The following is a 26,599-nucleotide window of genomic DNA, read 5'->3' on the forward strand; positions in this document are numbered from 1 at the left end:
CCCAGAGACTGAGCTTCACCTGCGAAGTTCATTGGAGAAGTTAATTGCGGTAAAGCGTAGGCCCTCCAAATCCAGGTATTTACTTGCAAGAGATGTTTTGCTGTTCTCATCTGGTTTCCTCAGGTTACTCAGGCCAGTTTTTCTCTTGATATACGCGGTGACTGTCCTGCCTGCTGTGGTTTGTGTTAGCAAGTGGCACCCTGACACTTCCGATAGCCAGACGAGGCTCCGGCTGTCTCGCCCCCTGTGGGCTGCACGAAGGCGCAGCGGGGCTCTGTCCGGGCGAGGCCAGGCCCCTCCGGGCCGGGGAGCGCGCCCCCCGCCGGCGCTGCCCGTGCCCCCCTTCGGTTCCCGTTGGTGCCCCAGCCGCCAGGCAGGCGCTGCGGGAGAGCGCTTGCTGTGCGGGCTGCCAGCGCGGCTGCCCCGTGCCCGCCGGGCCCTCACGGGGGCCGCAGCACCGCCCGCCCGGGGCGGCGAAGGGACGCGGCGAGGGCGGGAACAGCGCGCGGGGCGGGGCCTCGGCGTGGAAGCGGCGGCGTGCGGGTGCGCGCGGCGGCTGCCGGGAAGGGCGGGGCGCTGCGGGCCTCGGCGGCGCTTCCGTCGGGGGCCTTCCCCCGCCCGCCGGTGCCGCCGCTCCGCCGCGCTGCGCAGGGGGAGCCCCCCGCGGCGCTGCCTCTGCCCGGGTGGCGGGTCGCGCCCCGAGAAGCCGCCGCCATGCACGACGCCTTCGAGCATGTGCCGATCCTGGAGAAGCTGCCGCTGCAGATCGACTGCCTGGCGGCCTGGGGTGAGCCGGGGGCCCGCGCCGCAGCCCCAGCCGTCCCTCTCCTGTCCCGGCCGGCCGGGGCGCCCCGTCAGCCGCTCTCGGGGCCGGCCGCGGCCTGCCCTGCGGGCCGGGGTCGGTGCGGCGCTCGGGCCCGGCCGGCTGCGCGCCGGGGGGGCCCAGCCGCCTGACAGGCCTGGCCGTGCGGGAGCGGTCCCCGCCGTTTGCCCGGGGCGCTGGCGCCGGGGGCCGCTCGGGGCGGCGGCCCGGCTGCGAAGGCTGCCGTGATTCCCGGTGCGGTAACCCTGGCCCGGCTAGTGTCCTGCCAAGAAGCTTTCCTTATGTTTTGACTAAAAGTTTTTTTGGGAACCCTGTGTGGTACGTTCCAGTCCCAGGGTTAGGGTCTGTTTGCATGCGTTAGCGGGGCACAAACACAGGGTTATATTTTTGGGCACACTCGACGGTCAGCATTTTGGTCAGGTGATTGCACCAGCTGTGGTGTTGAGAGGGCTTGGTAAGGCTTTTTGGGCTGCTTGAGTGCTTTCCATCAGGTATGCTACCATAACACAAAACTGGTATTTACAGTAACTCAGGCACTGTGGGGCTGTGACCCCTTTAATCTGGGGAACAAAACCTGAGCAGCCCTGCCATGTTTAAACATGGCTTGTTTATGCTAGAGTTATGTAGTCGAGAAGGTGTGAAGATGCTTTATCCCTGCGTTTAGGCTTTCACCTCTTTCAGAGTGTTTACTGAAGTGGAAAAAAAGCCCTAAACCCATAGGCCTATGGCAGTATAGTTGTGTAAAAAGAGGTGTAACTCTGTCTCTACAACTCTTTTATTAAATAGTGGAAGAAAGGTCTTGCAGGAAACAAGGTTTTGTTGGAGTACCGTTATCTTTAGCAATGAAGGAGTACTGGATGTAGAAAGGAGTATTTGTGTATGCTTCTTTCCTGTATGATCTTCAGCAAAGAGGAAGGATGTCAGTTGTATTTTATGACCCAATGAAGGCGTTGTGCCTTTCGTATGCTATAAATAGGAAGAGTCTCAAGATTTTGTATATAAAAAGGTTGTCTTTTATATCTTGAATCTTGAAGGACTGCTGCTTGTTCAGGCAATTCAAACGCTACTTAAGCAAAGCTGCCACTGTCCTTCCAGGCATAGCTGACTATTTGAGAGGGTTCTTATAAAAACTTGGACTAGTTCAAAAAAACAAACTCACTCATATAGAACTCATTTTTCTTCCTGACAGTTCTTCCCGTTCTGTAGCAGTGTTCCTCTCTGGGAGATAGCAATGTCTGAAGAGTAGTTTCTTGCCTCTTTGGATTGCACAAAAAATGGAGTGGTTTTCTGCTTTATTTTTGTGTAAACAAGTGGGATGTCATGTTTAGGCTGTACTTTCTGCTTTACTGCTTGATCTTGGGCTGTCCTCTCCTGAGAATGAGAGCTACTTCTGAGCACTTCCAGCAGACATGATGGGAGACAAGTGTGTAGTCACCACAGAAAGTCTTCTTTGGTGTGTGGAACAACTTTCCAAGTGTTCTGATAAACGTAACTTAGCAGGGAAGGGCAGTCTTGGCTGAAACTAATTAGACTCTTTTTCTCCCCCATCTTTGTAGAGGAGTGGCTCCTTGTTGGTACCAAACAAGGGCATCTCCTGCTTTACAGGATCAAGAAGGACATAGGTAAGTTGACTTCAAGAAAGTCGCAAAAAGTTGATGATGTTATTTTTATTTCCCTGCACTTTAAGAGGCTGTAGTAATGTTAACACAAATGTGTTTAATTGCTGATTTTGTCCTACATAGAGTTTAATGAATATTTGTGGTATCTTTGGTGAAAGTGTACTTGCCATTTATCAGATGTGCAAGAAGGACAGCAAGTAGTGTCAGCCTTCTTTTCTGTTTTAAAGTGTGTTTTATATCAGGTATCTATATGTTTGAATTTATAGTAAGTTAGTGTAATTTTTGTGAATACAGTGCACAAACATATGCAGAACCAGTGCAGTTTGCTTGTTGCTAGAGGTTTGGTATTTGTTAATGAAGGACTAGATTAGTGGAAGAGCAGCTTTATTCAGTAGGTCCGTGACCATCAAGGGGTGGGGCAGCGAGATCCCTCCTAACTAGTTCTGTCATGTATTTACTCTTCTCCCTGCCTCTTTGAAAGTCATAAGTTTTCATAGTCTATTCTACAGATGCCACAAATAGAACTGTTCTATTTTTGGTTTAGTTAAAATCGATTTTTCACTAAACAGATTTCTATTTTGCAGTGTCTGGTATTATGTAGAAACTGATGTTATTGAACACAGTAAAGTTGTGTAGTGTAGGACAGGAAAGAAAGAAAGCAGACATCTTTTTCCAAGTTCATTGGCTCTTGGAAAGGTGTTCATTTGTAGCTACTTGGATTCTAGAGACTGAATTCAGCGTGCTTTTTCTGAAACTTGTAGGCCATATGTTCCAATCAGAGCATGCTAGTCTTGAGTTGCTAGTGTCTTGTCTCATGTGGTAAATTTCTCCCCCTTTTTTGCATCAATGCCAGGAGAGGTTATGTCATCAGAAAGTGTCTGTAAGTCTTTATCCCTAAAACTCCTTTTAAACCCTTGTGGTGTAGTGTTTATTTCTTGTCTTTCTTTGCAGTGATATGCTCCCTAGCAATTTAAATTGCTGGTAATTTGGTGTGGATAAATTCTTTACGGGTATCTATGTATCTCTGGATTTCAGAATACCTAAATATAATTCCTGTAATCTAAAATTCCAGAAAGGCAAAAATGTAACTTTGTGAGTCTTTCAGATGGGTACAAGAAGTGTAATTTACCTTTTCACTTGACTGTGTAGAAGACCTTCTGATGCATTTAGCTATTAAGTAAAAGATAGCCCGGATATGTCAGACGATTCTTTTAGTTTTAAGTGGCCAAGTTTGCTTTCATAATTCTTTGTAGTCTATTTAGTATAAGGTATATTAGTCATAAATTTAAGGGCAACTTCAGTTTACATGCTATCTCAAATCTCTCTGGTAGGTTGCAATACGTTTGAAGTGACGCTAGAGAAATCCAACAAGAACTTCTCAAAAAAGATTCAGCAGGTAGGAAATACCATCTTCTTGAAGTGGGGAAAATTTTATAGTGATTTCAGCCAAGAAATGAAATACCAAACTTGTTTCTGGAAACTGTAAAGCTTAAGAAAAAAAACTCCCCGAACTATAAATTCTTCTAGAGGTGGCACAGCCTGGGTTTTTTGCACACTCTTCCCGTAACAGGGATAAGTTTGGTTTGGTTGCTAAAGCAGAAAGCAAAGAATTGGAACTTACAGGTTTATTTTTGGCTTTTATGGAAATGCTGTTTGCAGTGAATCTTCACCTGCTTTGACTGAGAATATTTGTTAAAATGATGGTAATACACCAGCAGACTGTTTGATTCTTGGATAAAATGCTATAGGAATGTGAATGTAATTCTTCTTATTTGGAATTTACAACTAAAATAACAGATTATCTATTGCCGGTCTTAATTTTTTTTTTTGAGAACTTTTGTTCATTTGTTATATTGATGCTCAGGAAAGTAGTTGGCTCAAAGATTATGCAGCCTCTTTCAGTAACGCTCTCCATTTCCTTTAGAAGTACTTTTGTACTAGTAACATACCACTTACAGCACTTTTTACTAGATTGGGTTGCAAGCTCTGTGTGCTAGCTTGTAAAAACTGTGTAAATGAAAGATGTTGCAATAGCTGGAGGAAGGTTGTGCATACATAGCTGCCTTGTCTTTTCGTCATTTGCAGAGTATCTAAAATGCGTTTTCGTAGACTTTCTATAATCAAGCCTTATTCAGAGGTTTAGTTTATGAATGGAGTCACTGATAGCATTCTTTCTTTCAGATTCATGTTGTTTCTCAGTTTAAAATTCTGGTCAGTCTATTAGGTAAGTGAAGAAAATATTTTAATATTTAAGGAGGTCTTCTTGATGCAGTAACTTGGCTAAATGTGGCACCCTTTCTACATAACTGCATAGTAGTCTAGTTGTTGAAAAGTCATTGTGTAGGATTTAAGCGTTTTCACTTTGCAGAGGAAGCACTGCAGCATAGGTTGAGAAGCAGCTTTGCTTGTTGTAAGCCAGCTTGGAGAACAAAGTATTAACATGAAGTTTTGTGATTAAAAATCAAAAAATACGTATGTGCACTGAAGTGTGTGTATATACAGTTTGTCTGTATTGGCATGTGTATATACATACATGCGTGCATATGTGTGTGCACCATGTGATAGGGGCTAAAACTTCCATCCAGACTTGTTTGATGTATGAAACTCACATTGATGTGTTACACCAAATTCAATTTATATGCAGATGGCGATCTTTTACCATCTTGTGGAAGATCTAAGTTTGCTTGTCTCTGGCTATATTTGTTTAACCTTATGGTCTTCCTATGTCTTTTTTTTTGCTTATGATGCTACTCCCTTCTTTATGATCTCCAAGTCCCAGCTCTTCCAACTCCAGCATGTGTAGATTTCTGCTGCCTGCGTCCTCGTGCGTACAAAAACTTGACCACAGTACCCTCCATTTGCAGCCATTCACTTTCCACTAATTTCAGGAGCCAGTTCAAAATGGTCTTTGTTCATACAATCTTCCATCATGAACTTGGTCTCTGGCCTGCTTGCTGTTTCTTTTGTTCCCACTTTCACTTGGTTAGCACCTGTTCTCAATTTCTTCATGTAATTTTGCCAGTGCTGGTGTTGGTTGTCTTTTCTGCATTTATTGTATGTGCCTTAGCACTTTTCAGCTTTTGGGAAAACACTCATTTTCCTTTCTTGCAGCTCTTAGTTTTACAAGTTCTTCTTTTTATGTAAACGGGAAATGCGATAAAATACTTGAATTAGCAATGAGCTCTACATGTATTAAATATTGAATAATAATTGGAATTTTGTTTTAAACAGAAAACAACATTTATGTGCATGACCTGTTGACATTTCAACAAATCACCACGGTTTCCAAGGCAAAAGGTGCATCTCTCTTTACTTGTGATCTTCAGGTAAGAGAGAGAACACAATGACACGATGTTGAAGCTTTGCTTAAGTGAACAGTTTTTAATGTAGTCACCTTGATTTTCTTCCTGTGCTTCCTAAGATATCTTCCTGTGCCTGTTGTGACTGTAGGCTTTGACCTCCTGATACAAAACCTCAAGGGATTTTTATCTTGTAGTAACTCTGTGTCTCTTCTTTTTTGAAAGATCCTCTTCAATATAAAAGCCATTTCCTTCCCTTAAATTGCTAGTGTACTAGCTTATAGTGAGTCCTTCTGCCAAGCATCTTCATCACTGTTTTTGTTACATATTTGTTTCTTTTAAACTGTATTGGCCCAAGGAGCACCAGGGGGAGTTATGGTAGGTTCAGGCTGTAAAATGGTTCCATAAGGTTTAGTAATTCTCTGTTCATATACTGTGGTTTAAGTGACTCATTTCTATCCAAGTGAGTTTCTCAGCCTACCCATGCCATTCAGAAACCTTATTCATAACCAGAAGGGATGGCTTAGTGTTCTTCAGCACTTTTATCTCTCTGCCCGGTGGGAACTTAGTGTTAAGTATTTTCTAATAAATACTTAGGGTTTTCTAGTTGTTAAAACTAGCGATGTATTTCAGAGCACTTTTAAATATGGTCATTCCGAAGTGTCTTGTTGTTTTGTGTGTACAGGCACTTAGGTTTGCTGGGATCTCTTCGTCAGGAAACTTTTCTGATAGGCTAGAATATTAAATGGCTATTAATGTTATTATCTGTCAGTATAACATGTTCTTTACATTATTCCATTTTCTCCCCTCTCCTATACTGCAGAGAGTTCAAGCTACTTATCCTAGTCTTCAGGGCTGGGGTGATAACTCTCTACTTATATTCTTTTTGTCCATGTGTATGACTTCGGTACTCTTTAATTTTTTTGTTTTTATTTCGTTGGTGTCACAATCCTTGCCAAAGTTAATTTTTAAGAATCCTGCCCCCCTTCTCTCTGTGCTTCCTTGTTTAGGGAATGCCCTTGTGGCATGGATGAGCAAAGCTGCTCTTCAGCTGGCAGCTTTGCTTCAGGCTGAGGATTTTTTGGCCTTGTATTGTCTTACTTGGTGGTTAGTTTGAGTGCCTATGAGTTAGGCCTGTCTGTTTTCACAGCAGTCAGATACAGGGGAAGAGGTGCTGAGAATGTGTGTGGCAGTGCGGAAGAAGCTACAACTGTATTTTTGGAAGGACAGAGAGTTCCACGAGCTACAGGTGAGTTGTGCGCCTCAACACAGGGACTGTAGTTGTTCTTTACTGCTTGTTGTGCAGTCCCTGTAACTCAGAGACACAGAGACTTTCAGAGCATTAACTCCAGTTGGTTCTGCAGTGACTTAACAATGAAGCAGCAAATAAAAGTGAAAATACATGGTTGAAATCACAATTAATGGCATTAATGCAGTTTTATCAATTAAATCAAAGGCTGTGTTCTCTATTTTAATGTTGTAGTTGTAGCATACTTGTAGGTCAGTGAAATGTATTAGCCTGCAGCCTCTATAAATGTAGAGCTAACAGTAACACTGTGAAAGTGGGTCACTTCTATTCAAAGGTTTCCAGGTATGTCATTAAGTCAGAAGGTAGTTACTGATGACAGGCATAGAGAACTGCACTTGTAAATACCAGATATTGGTATGATAAAAATAACCAATGGAAATGAATAGATGATTTTTCAGCTACGCTGCTCTTCTAGGAAGTTACCGGCTAACTTGAGAGCCCACCTCTTTATTGTGCAGAAATATAGCCTTTTTAGGTGAATACTGCCAGCAGACTAGCAGAAGTCAGATGTGTGGTGGTGGGGAATACAGTGTCAACAACAGTGCTGCCTGTTACAATCAGTGTTGCCAGATCTGACCTGCCTTTCTCTTGTAACAGCCATTTTAACCTGTTTTCCTCAGGGGGACTTCAGTGTACCTGATGTACCCAAGTCTATGGCCTGGTGTGAAAACTCCATCTGTGTAGGCTTCAAGAGGGACTATTACCTGATACGGGTAAGGCTGGAATTTGGAATACAGTGTTTCAGATGATTTGGAAAGCAGTAGACACTATGGAGGCTGCTCCTGTGCTCAGGGATTTGGCTAACAGACATTTATGAAAAATGACATCTGGTACTCTTGCTGTATGTAGTTTTGGAAAGGGCGGTCTAAGTATATTCTTTTGAACTGGTGTTTTGTCAGGAAGCGATCTTCTCTTTGTTGCTGTTGAAACCAATGTTGGAAGCTCTTGCAGAGAAAAGCCATTGGAAAAGATTTGTTTTGGTTTGACATCAGTCTCTGTAAGCTCAGTTTGCATTTTATTTAACGTATTAAGAAAGGAGATAGTTATAAAAGGGAGGAAAAGACTACGATATCTTCTTATCTGGCGGATGGTGGAGCGACATTTTTTCTTTTTTTGATTTTTTTCTTTTGCTGAACCGTAGTTGTTTCAGTTAGAATGCCTCTAAACTTAGTGTTGTTAATTTAGTATTACAGTTTCCACTTACGCTTTGTGTGACAACTATATTTGATTCTCTTCTCTGCCTTTACAATTGGCTTCTGCTGATACTATAGGAAAATGAGATGAAGATGAGGTAAACCACACATACGTATGTCTATGTACATGGGTGGCAACACTGCTCTGTAGTTGACAGGAAAATTGCGCAGTAATTTTTACAGTCCCTTCAAACTGACACTGCTCACAAAAGATGCCTTTCTGCATCCCTGTCCTAGATGTTGATTCCTGTCATTCTAGTGATAGGAGCAGCTGTGCAGCTGCTTAGGCAACCAGAGTGGAGACTTGCCATCCAGGCATCTACTTTGGGTTGGCTCTGGTACTTGACTGACCTGTTACTGAATAGCTTTATTTCACTAAATAGGCAGAAAAAAACCCACATATTTTTATGGTATTGTTTTCTGCTGGCTAAGTCTTGATTTATAAAAGTGCTTGAGCTGTAATGCAAAGGAAGCAGCAGGAACATGTAGCTGGAGCTGAAGGAGGAAGGATTCTCTGTTTTGGTGGCAGTAAGTTGTTAGATCAGGCCACAAAACAGCTCTTCGGATTAGGTTTTTTTTTTCTTTTTTGGGAGGTGGGTTCAGTTCCCTGGACAGCATGCGGCCACAAGAATGAGTGGCTAGGGCTGCTGGAAAAAGGCTAGGTAGGTTGCTAGGCCTTTAGTTTGTTTTTTATGTGGCAACATTTACTCATGCCAGAATAGAACCAGGTTAAAGTTGTGGCCTAAATTAAATCCTCTGGTTACACCAAGATGTGTTTCAACACTTCAACTGGTTTTGCTACTATGCCATGAATTTTGTAAACCTGTATGAATTATGTGCTCAGCTGCTGTTAGGGTAACAGGAATACATCATCTCAGACACAAAGGTATTAACTCTTTATTTGCAAATGATGTATAAGCAAGATAAATGATGATATGCAGAAAAATTTATTGCTGCTCTTTAAAATCAGACTTGTCCTGTTAGTGATTAGTCTGGGTTGTAAATCCCTCTAGGGTACTTTCAACTGAACCCCCCCTGAATAACAGTTGGTTTTTATTTTCTTTATTATCCTAGGTGGATGGAAAAGGATCCATCAAAGAACTGTTTCCCACAGGAAAGCAACTGGAACCATTGGTAGCTCCTGTAGCAGATGGAAAAGTTGCAGTTGGCCAAGATGATTTAACAGTTGTGCTCAATGAAGAAGGGATCTGTACTCAGAAATGTGCCTTGAATTGGACAGATATTCCTATAGCCATGGGTGATTAATTTTTTTAAAAATTGTTTCCTTGCTTCTCTGTATATGACAAAATTCATGTGTTCCTGGTATTTAGAAACTAGCTGAATTTGGAGTGTGGCAGTTACTGAAGTATTTCAAGTCATGCTCTGTGGAAGGTTTCACATGTTTATTTTTGTTTCTTCCTCTTTTTTGCTTGTAGTCTGTATGCCTGTTGCAGAAAATAGGCATATTGCCTATCTTTTATAAAGGGACAAGATTTTAAATGGAATGTAGTATGTTAAAACACCCTAGTTCTGGGCATCTGAGTGCCACAGAAATTCCTCCTGTTGAAAGATGAACAAAAAACCTGGTAGTGGACTGTTAGCAAATTGCTGTCAGTGTTGGGCATTGAGTTTTGTTTTTAATAAGCAAAAAAAGGGACATATTTCAAGCAGGGGTGGGGATTGAAGAGAAGCCTTACTTTTAAGTCATGACTTGTTTCAAGCAATACTTGAGAACAATCAACTTATTTTTTCATTTGTTTCACTAATAGAACACCAGCCTCCCTACATCATAGCTGTTCTGCCAAGGTACGTGGAGATCCGCACTTTTGAACCCCGGCTGCTGGTACAGAGTATTGAGCTGCAAAGACCACGCTTCATCACCTCTGGAGGGTATTGAGCATAAACGATAATTTTTGTCAGGCTGTCTGGGTGTATGGTAGCACTCTGAAAAACTGGGAGAGGAATAGCTTCTCAGCTTAAGTAGTAGCATTGAATCAGTCTGGTTTTTATGAACAGATGGGTGGAGGTTATACTTTGAGGAGGAAATGACAGAGTTGAGTGTCTTTTTGGTATTTATCATCACTGGAGATACAGTCTTCTCCTTTCTGCTTTGCAGTATTGCTCAAAGTGCCCTTGTATCTGATTGATCCATGTGTGTATTAACCAGGAATGTTTTTTTCAGATAGGGTATTGCTTCTTTCTCAGAGCTGGAACTTAGTAACTGACCCTTTTGTCTTGTTTACAGCACAAATATTATATATGTGGCAAGTAATCACTTTGTCTGGCGGCTGATTCCAGTATCGATAGCTACACAGATCCAGCAGCTCCTGCAGGACAAGCAGTTTGAGTTGGCTTTGCAGTTGGCGGTAAGTACTCACAAACCTTCGGGTTTGCAGTGGATGCACTTGTGCAGGAGGATATAAAAGGGTGTTTTCCTTCTGCTTGACTGTAGCTAGTCCAGAGAGTTTAACCTCCCTGCTGTTCACATTGCACAAACTGGTAAACTCTAGCCTTTTTGACTTTTTAGTTTTGTGCTGCCATTTTTCCCTGTGGATCTATTGTGGTTTAGATTGAGATACCATCTCGTATTTGGAAGATTATCTCTTAGCTGCTTAGTTGGTTGTCGCCTTTTCAACTTCAGTCAGCTGGACTTCAGAGTCTTCAGACTGCTAGTAAACGGTTTTGCTTGGAGTTGTGTGGGTTTTGTTTTTTTTTAATAGCCCTCCATATTACTTCTGAAACATCATAATTTCTTAGAGATGCTGAAGCAGTACATTTAGTTATATTGCTCCTAGGATTTAGGTTTTAGGATTTTCTGGTTTCAGGACACTTCCCTGGAACTACTTTAAAATGAATTAATTACATTTTGTGTTACTAACTTGAAAAAATATTTTGAAAAGGCAAATGAATGAAGAGATGCTTGCTGTGATAGAGTGAGTATATACATAACTAGAGCTAGCTTTCAAACCTTTCAGGTTCTCAGTGACACAATAAGTGTAGCATCTGAGAACCACCTTCAGAGGTGTTCACTTTGGAAGGTTATCTTTCTTCTTACTCTCTCCAAAGCATAATGGTCCTATTACTTCTGTAGAGTGTTTCTTTTTTATTTACAAGGCCCAGGGGTTTTTAATGTTCATTTATTTGTATGTGTGTAGGAAATGAAAGATGATTCAGATAGCGAGAAGCGACAACAAATTCACCACATAAAGAACCTCTTTGCCTTCAACCTCTTCTGCCAGAAGCGCTTTGATGAATCCATGCAAGTTTTTGCCAAGCTTGGTACAGGTGAATTCTTGGGTTGACATTGAGATACCTAGGTTAGGAGGAATGAAATGAAGCTCACAGACTGTTCTGTGGGTTTTCTTGTTTTCTGTTTTGTTTTTGTTTTAAAACAGTGTTGTCTTGTGCAGACCAGTCCCCTGTGAATGGCAAATAGTGTACTCATTTATTTAGCTTTTTTTTTGTCAAACTGGTTACAGTACTCTAATTAACTTCAGTCAGAGAGTTAAATCATGAATTCGTCCTTTGTGCAGAATATATTGGTATTGTAGACTATTTTACAGCATGCATAGCATGTACATAGATCTTGGAAGTAGAGGGTTTCAGCAGCTGCCAAAAGCCGGCTTTTAGTTTGGAATGAAAGATAAGGATCATCTGTAGACTTGCTAAATCCTTGGATTTGAACCAAACTGAGGATCCTTAACCCTGTTTCCTCAAGCTGTTGAAGCCAGGAAACTTTTAAGTGGTTTTGGAAGTCAGAGTAGCCTCTGGTGCTGTTCCTCTGGTTTGTACTGGGATTATTGGAAGAACACCTGAAGACTGGACTGTACCATAAAATAGTGCTTAAGACTGAGATTCTATGGTGACAGCATATCCCTTGTGCATTGAAACAGAATTTTTACTTGTTTTGATGACATCATATTTACTTTGGAAAACTACAGTGAAAGAAAAGGACTGATAACTCAGAATACTTTGAACTTAAATCAGAGGGCAGTAGTTCTGAATTTTCCTAAATTTCATGAAAATGGGTGCTCATTAGTTACAAATGGCACTAAATCAGTTCTTGTTTCAAAAGCACATAAATTGTCCCTTAAAACATTGCTTGTTCCTAGAAATCCTGTCCTTCTGTCAGAGTTGTTAATGCTGGGATTCTGGAAGAAGAGCAGGAAGAGGATTATAATAGTGGCTTGTCCTGCAGGTGTGCCAAGCACACAGGTTGGAACTTGTTGTGCTTGGACTTTGAAACAGTCTTTTTCTTGCTGCTTTTGCCTTGTTTTAGCTTCTTGTCTGTAACAAGCAATTTTTGCTATCTTGAACTTTGTGTACATACAAGTTGTCTACAAACACCGATGTTGGAAAGCTCAGGTTACTCAATGGTTGCATATGTTTAAGAGTTTGCAGAAATAATGAATGGTTACTAATACTAGTTATTTTTTGCTTAGATCCCACTCATGTGATGGGTCTGTATCCTGACCTCCTGCCCACAGATTACAGGAAGCAGCTACAATATCCCAACCCCCTGCCAGGGCTGTCTGGGGCAGAGCTGGAGAAGGCACATTTAGCTCTGATAGACTACCTAACTCAAGTGAGTGCTCCTGTATCAGTTTTCAGAGCAGGTTTATTCAGTTTTAGCATACTTGGTGGTTAACTTTGTACAGGAAGCAGTATACTGGTTCCAGCTCTGTCATGCTAGCCATAATGGGCTGTCTTCATGGTTGGAAACTATGGCAGTAACTCCTGAGAAAGCAGGGGAACTGGAAGACATGAGGTACCCCACAGATAATGTGGGAGGCATCATACTTATGCACCAGATCTGAATATGAGTCCAGTATTTTATTTCTAGAAGCCTTCTGAAGAGGGCTTCAGCTCTTGATCTTTTGGTTTTGTTTGGTGACTGTTGTGGAGGTCACACTATCCAAGAGACAGGTCAAAAGCATGCAATAAAAGGTGGAACAGGAGGTAGTGGGTACTGTAACTTCCTGTCCTCTCTATTTTGTTGTAACTGGAATCTGAATTGTTCTGTTGCTGTTCTTACTACACTAAAAGGAAGCTTGTGTCTGAAGGAAGATAGTTTTTGTGCCTAGTAGTTCAAAACCTAAATTGTTTTCCAAAATGTTCTAAATGTCTCCTGAGTTCTCTAAAATGTCTCTGTTTAGGTGAACAGAACTTCCTTCTGACTATTTTTGCAAGATTCTGGACATCTTGCAAAACTATAAATTCGCAGAACAAATACATATACGTGAATGTGGTTGGAAAGGTGACGTGTTGAATAGGTAGTAACAATAGAAATTCAATTGGTTAAAAGAAGTTATTAATTTAGTTTAATTTAGTCTTTTTACTTGGTGGGATGGAGAAATCCATAGCCTCTTCCTGATAAAATTTCCTTTGATGTCCTGCAGAAAAGAAGTCAGCTGGTGAAGAAGCTAAATGATTCTGACCATCAGTCCAGTACCTCACCCCTCATGGAAGGAACACCCACAATCAAATCCAGAAAGAAGCTGCTACAAATCATTGATACCACCCTGTTAAAGTGTTACCTCCACGTGAGTTTCTGCCTGACCTAGAGGCCTTTCCATTATCATGCAAGCTCTATTGGAATTTCAGGCTGAAATGTTTGAGGAGCATAAGGAGCTACTTCAGAAATTCTGACACAATCGTCTGTCTTTGGTCTAAAAACAATCTGTGAAACTTTGGCGTTAGCTAGTTTGCTCACTGGTCAGGAAGTAGTGTCATGGAATAAAGCAGATGTATCTGTTTCTGGTTGCTGCCTCTGTCAAAGGAATGTGGCCATGCCTGTGTATTTTGAGGTTCTAATGAATGCTTCTTGTCTTGCTTTGTACTGTTGAATGCAGGCGAGTATTATCTTTGCTGTCAACAGTGTTTTTCAAAGCTGACCACTATTCTTGAAAAGGAATAGCTCTCATATATTGTTTCCTTTCTGTCCCAACAAATTATGGAAATGAATATGGACCTTGCTCTAAAATTTTGAACTGTCATTTCTTATGCTATCAGACTGTTCTTTTTATTACTCTTCCAGCTCATGTTTTATACCATAAGCTTAGGAGGTGCACATTAGAAGTATTAAGTACTCCCTTTTTGCTTGCAGACAAACGTAGCACTGGTGGCACCATTGCTACGTCTGGAGAACAATCACTGCCATATTGAGGAGAGTGAGCATGTACTAAAGAAGGCACACAAATATAGTGAGCTGATAATACTGTATGAGAAGAAAGGTCTGCATGAGAAAGGTAGGTGTGAGTTTGGGGTGGAGAGAGGAGAAGAGATAGTACCATGTATTCCTAATAGTGAATTTTAACTTATCTTCAGTGAGCAGGCAATATTCTGAAGAGACTTCGTTTCTGGGTCTATCTTGTGATTGAATAGTCTTTGTTCTTGTTACTGGTTTGGTCTGTGTGTTTGAAACAAACCCTTGTATTGTGTTTGGTAGCAGAAAAGGAAAAGTGCACTTTTTTGTGGGTCAAGTTGGGATGATACTTTGGTTACAAAGGAATGAACCTTTTTGTTGTTCTGAAAGCATTACAGGTACTGGTGGATCAGTCAAAGAAAGCAAACTCACCATTGAAGGGTCATGAGAGGACAGTGCAATATCTGCAGCATTTGGGTGAGTATGAAGGAGAGCGTTTTGTGAAGGTGTTACTTTTGCTGGGCTTAGCAGTTACTGTACTGTTCATCAACTTTATAGAGACGACTAAGCTAAAGCATGTCCTTGTCATCTTGTCTGGTTTCTTGCATAAGGGAAACTTCAAGGATTAGTTTCTGAGTGTCTTGTTGAAACTTGAGTATCTTACTGGAAAACACTCCTTATTTACAATAAAAACTTCCATTGGTAGAAAATGTGCCATAGTAGTATTTTGAATTTTCTTCCAGTGATGATTTACCGTCACTGACAAAAGGAAAGTCTAACTTCTGGCTTAGGCTTTCCCGCTGAAAGTCAGACTTCTAGTTGCTGGGGCTCCTATCTTTCCTGAGATGAGTCCTATAAGAAGGTTTTTTCTGTGTTTAGGTAGATATAGATAATGACCTAACAGTTGTAGTTGCTGGTCACAGCATCATGGTAGTAACTTGCATGGCTGACTACTCATTGTGAACTCCCAAGTCCTTTTTTGTTTTTGCAACTTTTGAGAATAGTCCTCCCATCAAATAATATTATTTATTTCTAAATGCACAGCTTTTAAAAAGTATTGCACTATTAGTTTGAAAGCAGGTCGTTTATGAGGGAAATAACTTTGTTCATCTCATAGTCTTATACTGTTGGCAAAGTTTGATATTTTTTCTATAATTACTACTTCTAAGAACTACTGGCTTCTGTTGGCAGTTTGTTTATTCATTGATAACGTTATTTAAAATGACATGAGACCTTTCCTATTTGTATCACATCTCTCATGTTTCTTGTGCCTTGGTGTAATTTGGTAACATCACTCAGAGAAGTGTAGGTATGTTATATGCAGCATACAGCTTTACAAAACAAACCTCTAATCTAACTTAAAAAAGAATTCTGTTATCTTGATAAATTCATCTTGATTGACCTGTGTCAGCTGTTCATTTGTTTTTTTCATTGGTGAGATTGATGATGTTTAAGACTTAGAATTATCCGAGGTGTCTGGAATACTTCTCTAAAATCTTGGCAGCTTGATAAATTTCTTTAAGACTTCTGGAGCTTCTCTGTTTCAGGACCTCCTGAAAATCAGTTTTCCTGTATGCTTCTTGCTCAGCTCTTTAAAACTGATAAAGGACATTTGAGTCTGTTCACTTCAGAGTGGTGAAATATGGTGGAAACAAGCCTAGAAAGATAACTATTGGTAATAAATGGAATGTTTCACACTAGTGTTGCTTGCAGATTTGCAGATGGGTAAATAGCAGAAATGTAATACTGTGCATGTGTGTGGTTTTTTTAATTGTGCTGTCCATTCTGCCTTGATTGGTAAGTTTCATTTCTGGGAGTCCCTTAAATAAGGTGATAAAAGCATTTCAGACTGAGGTTTCTCCAGATTTATCCCTCTGACAGCCCCACCCCCTTTTGGTGTGAGGTGTAGTTATGAATTTCTAATCTAAGTAATATTTGATTTAAAAAAAAATACATTTTCAATTTTATTTATGCAGGATGGATTTTTAGTTGCTTTCACTTCACATTGAGTGAAGTAGAAACTCTTCCTTATTTATCTCTTGTCTGTTTTTTGGGGCATTTAATGAAATATTCTTTAATAGTTCTCAGGTAATTAGGGAAAATTTCCTTCAGGCTTGTAGCTGTGGTCTTCTAAGTCATCAAGTATGTATTACTGACTTGGATTTGATACTTGTCATGTGTCAGCAGAGTAAGCACTTATTGTTCATTGCATTAAAGCAAATATTAATTGTTAATTCCGTGATTGGCCATGTCCATCAAAAATATATTTAGTCTGTGCAGGGGTAGGCACAGGAGAACTAATGTATTCAATTGCATGGTAGATAGCTTTCTGTATTACACCATTCTTTATCTGTTAGGAAGAAGTTCTGCATAACACTATTTTATTATAGCTCATATTTAGAGTAGGGATTTGTTGCTGAGAAAGTTTAGAAATTCAGTGTTGGCTTTAATTCTAGCAGCAGAAAATATCCTTGCCTGTGACCTTCAGTATAAATCGCCATTTAGCTGAATATTGTGTGCTGAGGGAGCCAGTGTTCTGTGGTGTGATGTTGGCCTTTCAGTATTGTGATCTATAAGCTTGATGAGTTCCTTTTCTCCTGCCATCTTGAGCATTTTGAGTAGGTTGTAACTTCATGCTTGATTTGGTTGCCATTTCAGCAGAGGCAACTTGATTCAGTGCTTTGGAAAGGAGCTATTCTTATTAAACTCACACTTGATTAAGGAGTTAACTTCCTCTTCTCTGTCTCTTGTTCTACATAAGAACTTACTCCCATGACTTGTCCTGCCCTTTATTTAATTTTTTTCAGTGAGGCTAGCAAATCCATTACCATACAATGCCCTGTTAATTCAGAAAGCTAATCAAAGTTCAGCAAAATTCAGACCCATGACCTTGGTGCCACTTGACAAGTTACTGTTTTGTTCCTGTAACTTTGAAACTGACTCTTCTGGGCACTATACTTTGTTTTACTTCATAGCACCCATCTTCTGTTTTTCAAAATACTGCTACTATGAAGATGCTGCTTTGTTTAAGAAGTAACTTCTTTATGGTATTGTGGGATGAAAAAAAGAGCAATGACTGCCTTTCTGTAGGGTTGGTGTAGGGTTCTGTTTCTTGTATAGCTTGTATAGTTGTGTTGCTGCATTGTTTGGGCAGTGAACGCCTCTGGTTCTCATCAGGAGGGTGAGAGGAAAGGCTTGTTTTCCTAACAGGTTTTATAAACCAAATTGTCTAAATGAAAGTGTTCTTTTAAAGAGACAGGTCCTGAATTTTCTTAAAAGTTGAAAAGTTATTACCTGTCATGTAGTTTCTGTGCCCGTTACTTCAGTACTATGATGTTTTACTACCTGTTACAAAGTATTTGACCATTTGCTGTAGAAGTTAGTAGACTGGCAGGCTGAAAATGGACTGAAGCAAATTACACAAGTGAAAAGTACAGTGCTTTTTCTACCGTAATAAAAACAAATTGTAAGGGAAGGCCTTTGGAATGTGGTTAAGATGACTGAGCTTGGTTGTGGTCTGAATTATTTATGTTTTGTGGCATTTAGTATTTGAGTTCTTATTTCTGTTTAAAATCATGTTTGTAGAGCAGTGAAGTTGTGGCTTTAGTCTGGAATGTGTAATTTACTTGACTGGAGAAGGGAAAAACCAAATGAAGTTTTTCCTGTAAATTAAGCTTTGCTGGCTCTGAAAGCATTTGCTTGGGTTGGGAGTAGATAGATATTAAGGATTTTAACATTGAGCACTGTTGCCTTTTGTATTCCAGGCACAGAGAACTTGCATTTGGTGTTTTCCTACTCTGTCTGGGTGCTAAGAGATTTTCCTGAAGATGGACTGAAGGTAAGTGCGGTTGAAACAGACACCTTGCCATTGAGATTCTTAGTGCAGTGTATGGAAGTGGGAGAGCTCAATGTAAGAAGCGATGTATTAATGGTAAATCCAATTAAACATATACATTATATTTTCTATGTTCAGTACTACGGTAAGATTAGCAGTAGATACAACAGGACAGCCTTTCAGTTTTCCTTATGCTTTTTCATTCTTGGAGTTACCTTATCTTGCAACAAGTAGGTAGAAACCTTTGATATAATATTTATTGTTGTTGATGTCACAGTTTTTGCACAAGAGCCTGAGTATTTGAATGTGAAAAGTTAATTTGCCTTTCTTATTTTTCCTTTCCTCATTGATATATCATTTACTCCCTGTATTTGGGATGTGTTGGGCACTGTAAAAGAGTGTTAACTAAGGCAGAAGTGGGAATGTTTATTAATCCTTTCAGATGCGAGATAGCTTCTCAGAGCCTGAATAAGCTGTTCAGATATTTTTTTTATACTTCCTGTACTTACTCTGTGGACATATGTGATGATATGCTGGGTATTGGTGTCTCAGGGAAAGTACACTGTGGTGCTTAATTTTTTTTTTTTTTTTTTTTTTTTAATCACCATTCTGTGGATAAACTTTTGTTTAACAGATATTTACAGAAGACCTCCCTGAAGTAGAAGCTTTGCCTCGAGACAAAGTGCTCAACTTCTTGATAGAAAATTTTAAAAGCTTGACTATTCCTTATCTGGTAAGAACTCAGTCTCTACTAGTGCATTACATTTGGTACAACATGTTACATGTAAGGCTTTAGTTCTCCAAGCGTTTGAGCTTGATGCTATCTCACAGCATGCTAGCTTTGCCATAAATTGTGCAAAGAAAAAATAATTAAAATATATGAAATCCTGAAGTCAAGGTTGGTAAAGGCAGGCATGGGACTGTGTCTTATAACAAATGACTTTCCAGAGGAAGTGTCTGTAACTGAACCTGACTGTGTATTTACAGGAACACATCATTCATGTCTGGGAAGAAATTGGTGCAGAGTTTCACAACTGTCTGATCCAGCTGTACTGTGAGAAGGTGCAAGGCTTAATGAAAGAATATCTCAGTTCTTTCCCTGCAGGTATGTTTAGCCTTTTCTGGTGGGAAGACCAGGGGCATGGGACTGTACAGGGGAGCCTTCACAGTGTATTGCTTTAAGCCTTCCCTGTTCACATCCAGAAGATGTCCCAAGTGATGAAGGAACTAGAACACAGAAGTTGTGGGTTTGTAGGGAAGTCTGCCTCCCTAGAGATCTTAAAGGACCAAGTGACACTTTATTCATGATTAAGTGGAATGGCAGCTACTGCTTCCTGAATTCTGCATGTTGAGGGTGGAGAAGGGTCTTGAATAGCTGAGTCTATTGTTTAACCACCCACTTAATGCGTTTTAAGGAGCTGATGTAATTTGGCAGGTGCATCAGAGTCAGAGTCCCAGTCCCACCTGTAACAGTTTCATCAGCACTTGGTTCTTCCTCATAATTATTTATTTTTTTCTGTGTACTAGTGTGGTGAAATAGTTGTAATACCATGGCCTGTGTCATTTTCTTCCACATAGATAAAACTCCAGTGCCTGCTGGAGAGGAAGGAGGAGAATTGGGGGATTACCGGAAAAAGCTGCTGCTTTTTCTGGAGAAGTCTAGCTGGTATGAACCCAGTCGACTAATTAGTGACTTCCCCTTTGATGGTGAGTTCAGTTTTCCTAGGTTATTTAAACCCTAGCTTATTGCATTGTACAGCAAAACCTCCTCACTTATTGTAGAGTCATGGTAGCTAGCAACAGAAGATGGTTATATCTGTAGTTGTAGACCACTGGTGTATATACTGGTGTATACTGACTGTTTTTGCTGGTGTAGTTAGGTTTACCAATCCCTGCAGGATTCCTGTAACTGTGGGCCCAAGACATTGTGACATCTCCCATCACTTAAATATTTAGCCTAACTTTTTGATGAGCCTGAAATGGTCTACAGATCTGAAGTTTGTTGTTTCTTAAGTTGCTTAAGAATTCATAAAATGTTACTGAGACCAGTGTGAAGTAGGCTTACAGTCTCAGTATAACTTTAACCTGTGCTTAGACTTTGGTTTATAGTTCCTTCTGTTAGTCTGGTCACTAATGAGCTTATGTTGTCACTTCTCTGTGTAGCTATTGGCTAATCCTTCATGCTGTCACTAGGTCTCCTAGAAGAACGTGCTCTGCTCTTGGGTCGTATGGGGAAGCATGAGCAAGCTCTGTTTATTTATGTTCATATTTTGAAGGACACCAACATGGCTGAAAAGTAAGGGCTTTTTTGTTTGTTTGTTTTTTTGCAAGACTTGGTTTGCTCACTGCCCTGTGGATATGATATGTAATGAAATGTTGCTTTATGTGGAGCATAAATGCTGTAAGCCTTCAGGATCTTCTGGGTTTCCATGCTTTCTTGACTTTTAGGCTCTTCCAGGTATCTGTTCATTACAGATGATCATGCTGTCCCCTTGAGGTTTACCTTCTCATGCTCTTCTGTAATTGCACTTCAGAGCAATATGACAGTCATCAGTGAGTTCCTTGTTTCCGCCTGTCCTTTGCTTGTGAACTTCTGTACGTTGTTTTGCTTCCTTTCTCTTTGGAGAGACATTCATTAGCCCGCATGCAAAGTTAAGCTCCTTCAGTTAGCAGAATCCTCTCTAGTAAAGGTACAGCGTTTTGCTGGATGTATCTTGTCAGGGAACCTTCCGAATGAATCTGAAGTACTTAAGTGAAAATGGAATTAACTGATAATAGCAGATATATCTGAACATTGGGGCCTGTTCAACATAGCTTCTTTTGAAGCTAATTTCAGCAAATGCCTGTCGGAGAACATTCAACCCTGGTATGCAGTGTACACTAATGAACACCTTCTCTTCATGATTCAGGTACAGTAATTGGATACATCTACACGTATTTTTATACTATGATGTGCTGACTGGAGAAATCTCCCCCACCTTTTTTTTTTTACACAGCTGAATTAAGTTTCTGCATTAAAGCTTTTGAAGTTGATTGGAAGTGGGGGACTTGCATGAAATCTCCCTTTTCTCAGCATTGTTATGCAAAGTAAATGATGTAATTTTGTTGTGCAAACTTGATTAATTGATCAAAATCAGATGTGCGGTCACCTAATTCAGTATTTAAAGCGTTTAAATGTTAATTTCTGTGGACTGATTCTCTGGGTTCTGAAACTGTCCCTGCATTTCACTTGATTCTTTTCTGTTCCAGCTACTGCCATAAACATTATGACAGAAACAAAGATGGGAACAAAGATGTAAGTAGCTTCATCTTTGCAGCCTTCCTTTTCAGTAAGGATGTATTAGACTATTCATACCATGTTAGGGACTTTAAAGTTTTTCCTCAATGTAGACTTCACAGTTTCTGTAGGTGGATGGGAACCTATGTATAAGCTCTTGGAATTTTGGAATTACTAGATGATTGGGGGTTTGAAATTGGAGTTGAGTGCATATTCTGTAGCTAAAGTTCTGACAGAATTCAGAAGACAGAATATGTACACGTGTATTCCACATCTACAGAAAAGTTACCGTTAAAAAACAATGAAGTGTTGGCTTCTAAAGGCTATGGAGTTATGCAAGTTAAATGAAGGAAGCATGATTAAAACTGCTTTTATCGAAAAACCTTAGTGTAGAATGCACGTCTTAGAAGTACCAGTGATGTTCAAGGCCTTTTAACTTTCTGTTTTAAGAATAGAGCTGTTTAAATGGACACTTCAGAATTTTTGAAAGGCATGGGTACAATGTTCTAGTACCATTGCTGTGTTCTACCAGCTCTGTCAATTGTGGATGCATGTAATAGGTTCAGAACTTTCCTTTTGTGTGCCACAGGTCTATCTGTCACTGCTCCGGATGTATCTCTCCCCACCTAGTGTTCATTGCCTGGGACCAATTAAGATGGAAGTACTGGAGCCTCAAGCCAATCTGCAGGCTGCTCTGCAGGTTTTGGAACTACATCACAGCAAACTGGATACAACCAAGGTAAGAAAGACCTGCAAGTACTCTGTACTGTTGACAGAAGGTGATAGAAGGCACTGGAGTAGGTAAGTGAACAGATTGTAACTGTTGTCAAGCTAAATGTGTTGATTTCTGTTCTGTTTTGCTCTCTGTTCCTTCTTAAGTTTTGCTAAGTAAGTGTATTTTGCTCTAGGCAATAAACCTGCTCCCCGCAAATACACAGATCAGTGAGATTCGAATCTTCTTAGAGAAAGTCCTTGAAGAAAATGCTCAGAAGAAAAGATCTAATCAAGTACTCAAGAATCTTCTCCATGCAGAGTTTCTGAGGGTAAGTACCCACCACCTGTCATTTATTGGAATGGTGGTGTAAAACAGATGTTCAATATTTAAATTAACTGTTCCTTAGGCGGAATGTGTGTCATCTAGGTGACGCTCTAGTGCGCTTGAAATTAGTATATGGGCATCAAGTAGACTGAATGTCCCTTTTTCTGGAGATGGCGAGTATGTTCATTTTAGTTTGGATGAGGTGTGTGTCTTTGCTGTGAGTCTCTGGACTCACTGTGCTCTGGTGTGCGTTGCAGGATGATTTCAGAGAGCATGGACTGGATTTCTTTCAAATAAGCTAAACCAGATGGTGCAGTTCAATAGTTCACCTGCACATCCCTCGGTGGTTAGAATGATTTATCTGTGGACCAGACTAGTTGAAAATAACATCCTCTAATTCATATAGTGTGGGTGTTGGGTATTCAGTGTACCTGCTCTGCTCTACAGACCTGCTGCTTCTGTGCTGTACAACTTGCTATACAGTAGATATAGCCACTGAAAACTAAACACTGTGACAGTTTTCAGTTTCATCAGACTAGAAAGGAGCTGTGGTGTGGCGTTACCTGTTCAAAAAGTTTTTTCTTCTTCTTTAGGTCCAGGAGGAGCGAATCTTGCATCAGCAAGTGAAGTGCGTTATTACAGAGGAGAAAGTGTGCACTGTTTGTAAAAAGAAGATAGGTAACAGGTGAGCGACCATGTATCTTAAAACTTGTGCAATTACATCAAATATGAATCTGGTACACTTAAACTAAGAATATTGCAAAACTTGGAATCTTTATGTACACAGAATAGCAGTATGAGGGAGGCATTTGAAGGGTGTTTCAGTTTACAAATTACATCACTCAACTGGGTGGCTGAGAAAACATCAAAGCTTTAGTTAGGGAAGTTTACTGCAAGTGTTTAATCCTCCTTTCAACAAAGGAGAATAAAATCCATTCAGAAACTCTTTAAGGCTTCTTATTTCACAACTCTAGAAGGCAGAAAATCGCTTCTCATACTGAATTTGGAAAAAATTTTAAGGACACTGCCTAATACCCACTTAACTAGAATTAAGAAGGATGATATAAAGAATGTCAAACTAAGGTACATGTGTAGTACTTTTCTGTATCTGATGGCTTTGTGGTTCACTGGCTTATTTACATTGTGTAGCCTAATTATCTTGGGACTTGTAAAAGTCAAATTAATTCACTTGATAACCAGATGCCAATAACTTTCCTTCTACCATTCCTAGTAGTTAATTATCATAGAATATAAATTTTATCTGCTTTTTTTCCCCTCTGAACTCCAGTGAAATGCCATGTGACTAGCTTATTCACTGTTTCTTTTGTTGATGTGAACCCTTCTGAGGTATCAGTAGCATTCACAATGATAGGGGAAAGTTTTTTTTCCAAAGCATTTTAATGAACATAAGTCTAAATATACTTATTGCTATGCATATATGATTTTTTGCTGTTAGTGTGTGGCATGTAGCATCAGATTTTAAATTTGCATATGCAGTATTGGTTTAGGTGTTTAGGATTTTTCTAATGCTGTGAAGTTCAACAAGATTTTAAAGGGCAAGCATGTCAGCATGTCACCCAGTCTTTTTTGTTAGCAGTGACTTCAAAGTAAAGTGTATTTATAGAAACAAAAACATAGATTTTTTTCTTTTTTTAAATGAAGCTTACAAAATCCATAGAATTCTTTTGTCTGTCTTTTTTTTTTGAGAATAAATCAGGCTGTAATTTACACAGTGTCACTTTCCTGTAAGCATGGTTCTGCACAACTTGGATGTTTTTGTTTGAATTGGGGAAAACTGTTTGTCTCTACTGACAGTTGGGTTTTGTGTTCTGTCTCTTCACAGTGCATTTGCTCGATACCCTAATGCAATCGTTGTGCATTATTTCTGCTCCAAAGAAGTCAACACATTGGACACCTGACCTTGTCATGGTCAATAATCCCAACATTCATATGAAATGCAGAACTGACGACTTAAGAAGTTGATGCCTCTGAAATTTTTGAGGCTTGTTGTTAGGTTCTCTTACACTGGGTAGAAGTCATTTGTATCTTTGGACTGACTGTACCTACCTGGTAATATTGATTTATTAGAAAATGACTTTAACCATGTTGTTACAGTGCGGGCAACTACACTGAACTTCTCAGTACTCATATGAAGAATAGAAACTGATTTTTGTACTAAGTTTTGTATTACACTCCAGCCTTGCGAATGAATTGTTAGACAACTGTTGGGTGTTCACAAGTCAAGTTTTACTATAAAACTTACTTCCCTAGGATGACAATATTGTGATTTGGCCTTGTATGTAAATAGTTCTTAAAAAAAAAAGAAAATTATTTTAAAATCTTTGCAGCTGTATCAGTATTACATGAAGATCACCAGGGGTTTGGCATGGAGAAGGCTTCTGTGCCTATTTCTAGACCTAGAAAATATAACTTTACTTTCATCTCAGTAACGGGAATGTTTTAAGTGCTGGCAAAAGGAATCTTTTTATTGGTACTCAGTGTTATCACCTGACCTTCTGATTAGGAGATAGTCAGACAAACAGTAGTAAGGATTTTTTTTTTACTTTAGTTCAAGAGCTGTAAATTGAATCAACTTGTATGTTTGCACTGAATATGTTCACTCTTAGCATGAGTAGAAGCTCAGAGACTGTTCTAAGAAGTTCACATCTGCACTTATAGTAAAAAGCAAAGAACACTTTGAGAAGCAAGTTCTGAAGGGAGTGAGCTATAGTTATTGCTTGAGCTTCTAGACTACACTTGAGATTTGTGTATGTAAGTTCTTTGGTCTCTAGTTCACTTTCCAGCATTGAAGTAAAATCCAGACTATTTCAACATCTCCATTTTAAATGCTGTAGAACTGCGTTCTGCTCAGGCTAGTATTGTTCTGAAGTTACTGTTGGGCTGGAAATCTTAACTACAAGAACTAGATTGTACCGTACTCCTTCTAGGCTGTAATATTTTTGTCTAACTTATTTTTCCACAAACTTTTAATCTATAGCAGATTGGTATGAGGGCTATTAACATGTTTGATTGGTGCAGAAAGTCTGTGCAGTGGTAATGAAAAGGCAGCAGTAGCAAATAAACCAGCAGAGTGGCTATTTGACTCCCAGCATCCTGGTCTAGCAATCCTTATAAATATGTAATTATTAAATAGTACAGAGCATGGCATGTAACTATGAGGTATCACCTCTTAACAGACATGTAGATGAATAAAGCTTGTCTGCCTAAGATGTAATTGGATCTCAGTTAACATTGTAGGTTTACTTAAGCCATTGTTACGTGGTTTTTAGGAACAGATCTGCCGCAGGCTGACGAGTCCTAATTCACTTTCATTTGCCAGTGTTAATAATTTTGCTTTAACCTTATTTTTTCTGTTTCCGCATGTGTGTTTATTTATTGTTCATATGCCATGCATTTTTGTGGATCTCTTGGTCCGGTGTTTTGCTACTTCTGTACTGGGATGTCTTGGGCAGTATTGCTGCTGATGTCTTTCTGCAGAGGCTGGGTAGGGGGAGTCTGTGGTGTTAATGTTTTTAATCTTGTATTTCTTCTTTTTGAAGAAGAGAGCCTGAAAATACTTATATTGCATTTGCACATTCTGTATAGATCTTTATATACTAGTTCAGGTACAGAGGGAAGATGGTTTGGGAGAGTTGTGTTTACAGGTCACTGAGAATGAAGAAGGGTATTTAAAAAGTCCCTGTATTCTTTGTATACAGATATAACAATATTGCTCTGATTTTTTCATATCTTACGTTTAGTACTGTTAGTCTGATTTTTATTCACCTTCATTATCTGTTGCCAGGAGAGCTTTATTCACATGAGGATCTTCATTGTGCTCTTACTATGGTTAAGGTTGTGCCTCTCTTCACCTCCACTGCATACCTTTTACAGAGGTGTAGTTTGTGCTGTATTTTTTTTTGTTGGTTCTTATAATGTGGTTTGGGTTTACTAGCCATACGGCAGGTTTATCTAAAGCAATAGATTGTAATAAATATTGTGAACCAGTGTGTGTTTCAGTCATTGTGCAGTTAAGTTTCTCTGGGGTGCTGTAGATTAG

At 39.9% G+C, this 26,599-nt stretch overlaps 1 protein-coding gene across 2 annotated transcripts; it reads left to right on the forward strand.

Moving 5' to 3' along the window:
* The first annotated feature begins 544 nt into the window (after positions 1–544).
* On the forward strand, positions 545–26,547 carry VPS39 (VPS39 subunit of HOPS complex). Of its 2 annotated transcripts, none has more exons than XM_080395417.1 (25): positions 545–787; positions 2,380–2,445; positions 3,774–3,838; positions 4,624–4,666; positions 5,674–5,768; positions 6,892–6,990; positions 7,671–7,763; positions 9,318–9,501; positions 10,013–10,133; positions 10,489–10,609; positions 11,399–11,528; positions 12,686–12,828; positions 13,643–13,786; positions 14,350–14,491; positions 14,779–14,865; positions 18,153–18,226; positions 18,858–18,956; positions 19,211–19,328; positions 19,802–19,930; positions 20,417–20,519; positions 21,473–21,518; positions 22,090–22,239; positions 22,409–22,543; positions 23,133–23,224; positions 24,383–26,547. In XM_080395417.1, exons 1-25 carry the CDS (start codon positions 715–717, stop codon positions 24,456–24,458), a joined length of 2,628 nt encoding a protein of 875 aa, XP_080251543.1. In that variant the 5' UTR covers positions 545–714; the 3' UTR covers positions 24,459–26,547. The 2 variants fall into 2 exon arrangements, with proteins under 2 accessions (XP_080251543.1, XP_080251544.1); XM_080395418.1 differs by having other exon boundaries at positions 6,895–6,990.
* The last annotated feature ends 52 nt before the right edge of the window (positions 26,548–26,599 follow it).

Source organism: Falco punctatus (genome assembly GCF_963210335.1).
Source record: "Falco punctatus genome assembly, chromosome: 7".
NCBI classification, from domain to species: Eukaryota; Metazoa; Chordata; class Aves; order Falconiformes; family Falconidae; genus Falco; species Falco punctatus.

What these genes read in the sequence shown, in the direction of transcription:
- VPS39 (XM_080395417.1), top strand. Translation starts at nt 715, where the DNA reads ATGCACGACGCCTTCGAGCATGTGCCGATCCTGGAGAAGCTGCCGCTG. An exon ending in TTCCTGAAGATGGACTGAAG is followed by an intron (nt 18,227 to 18,857) that starts GTAAGTGCGGTT and finishes TTTGTTTAACAG; the next exon opens with ATATTTACAGAAGACCTCCC. An exon ending in GACACCAACATGGCTGAAAA is followed by an intron (nt 20,520 to 21,472) that starts GTAAGGGCTTTT and finishes TTTCTGTTCCAG; the next exon opens with CTACTGCCATAAACATTATG.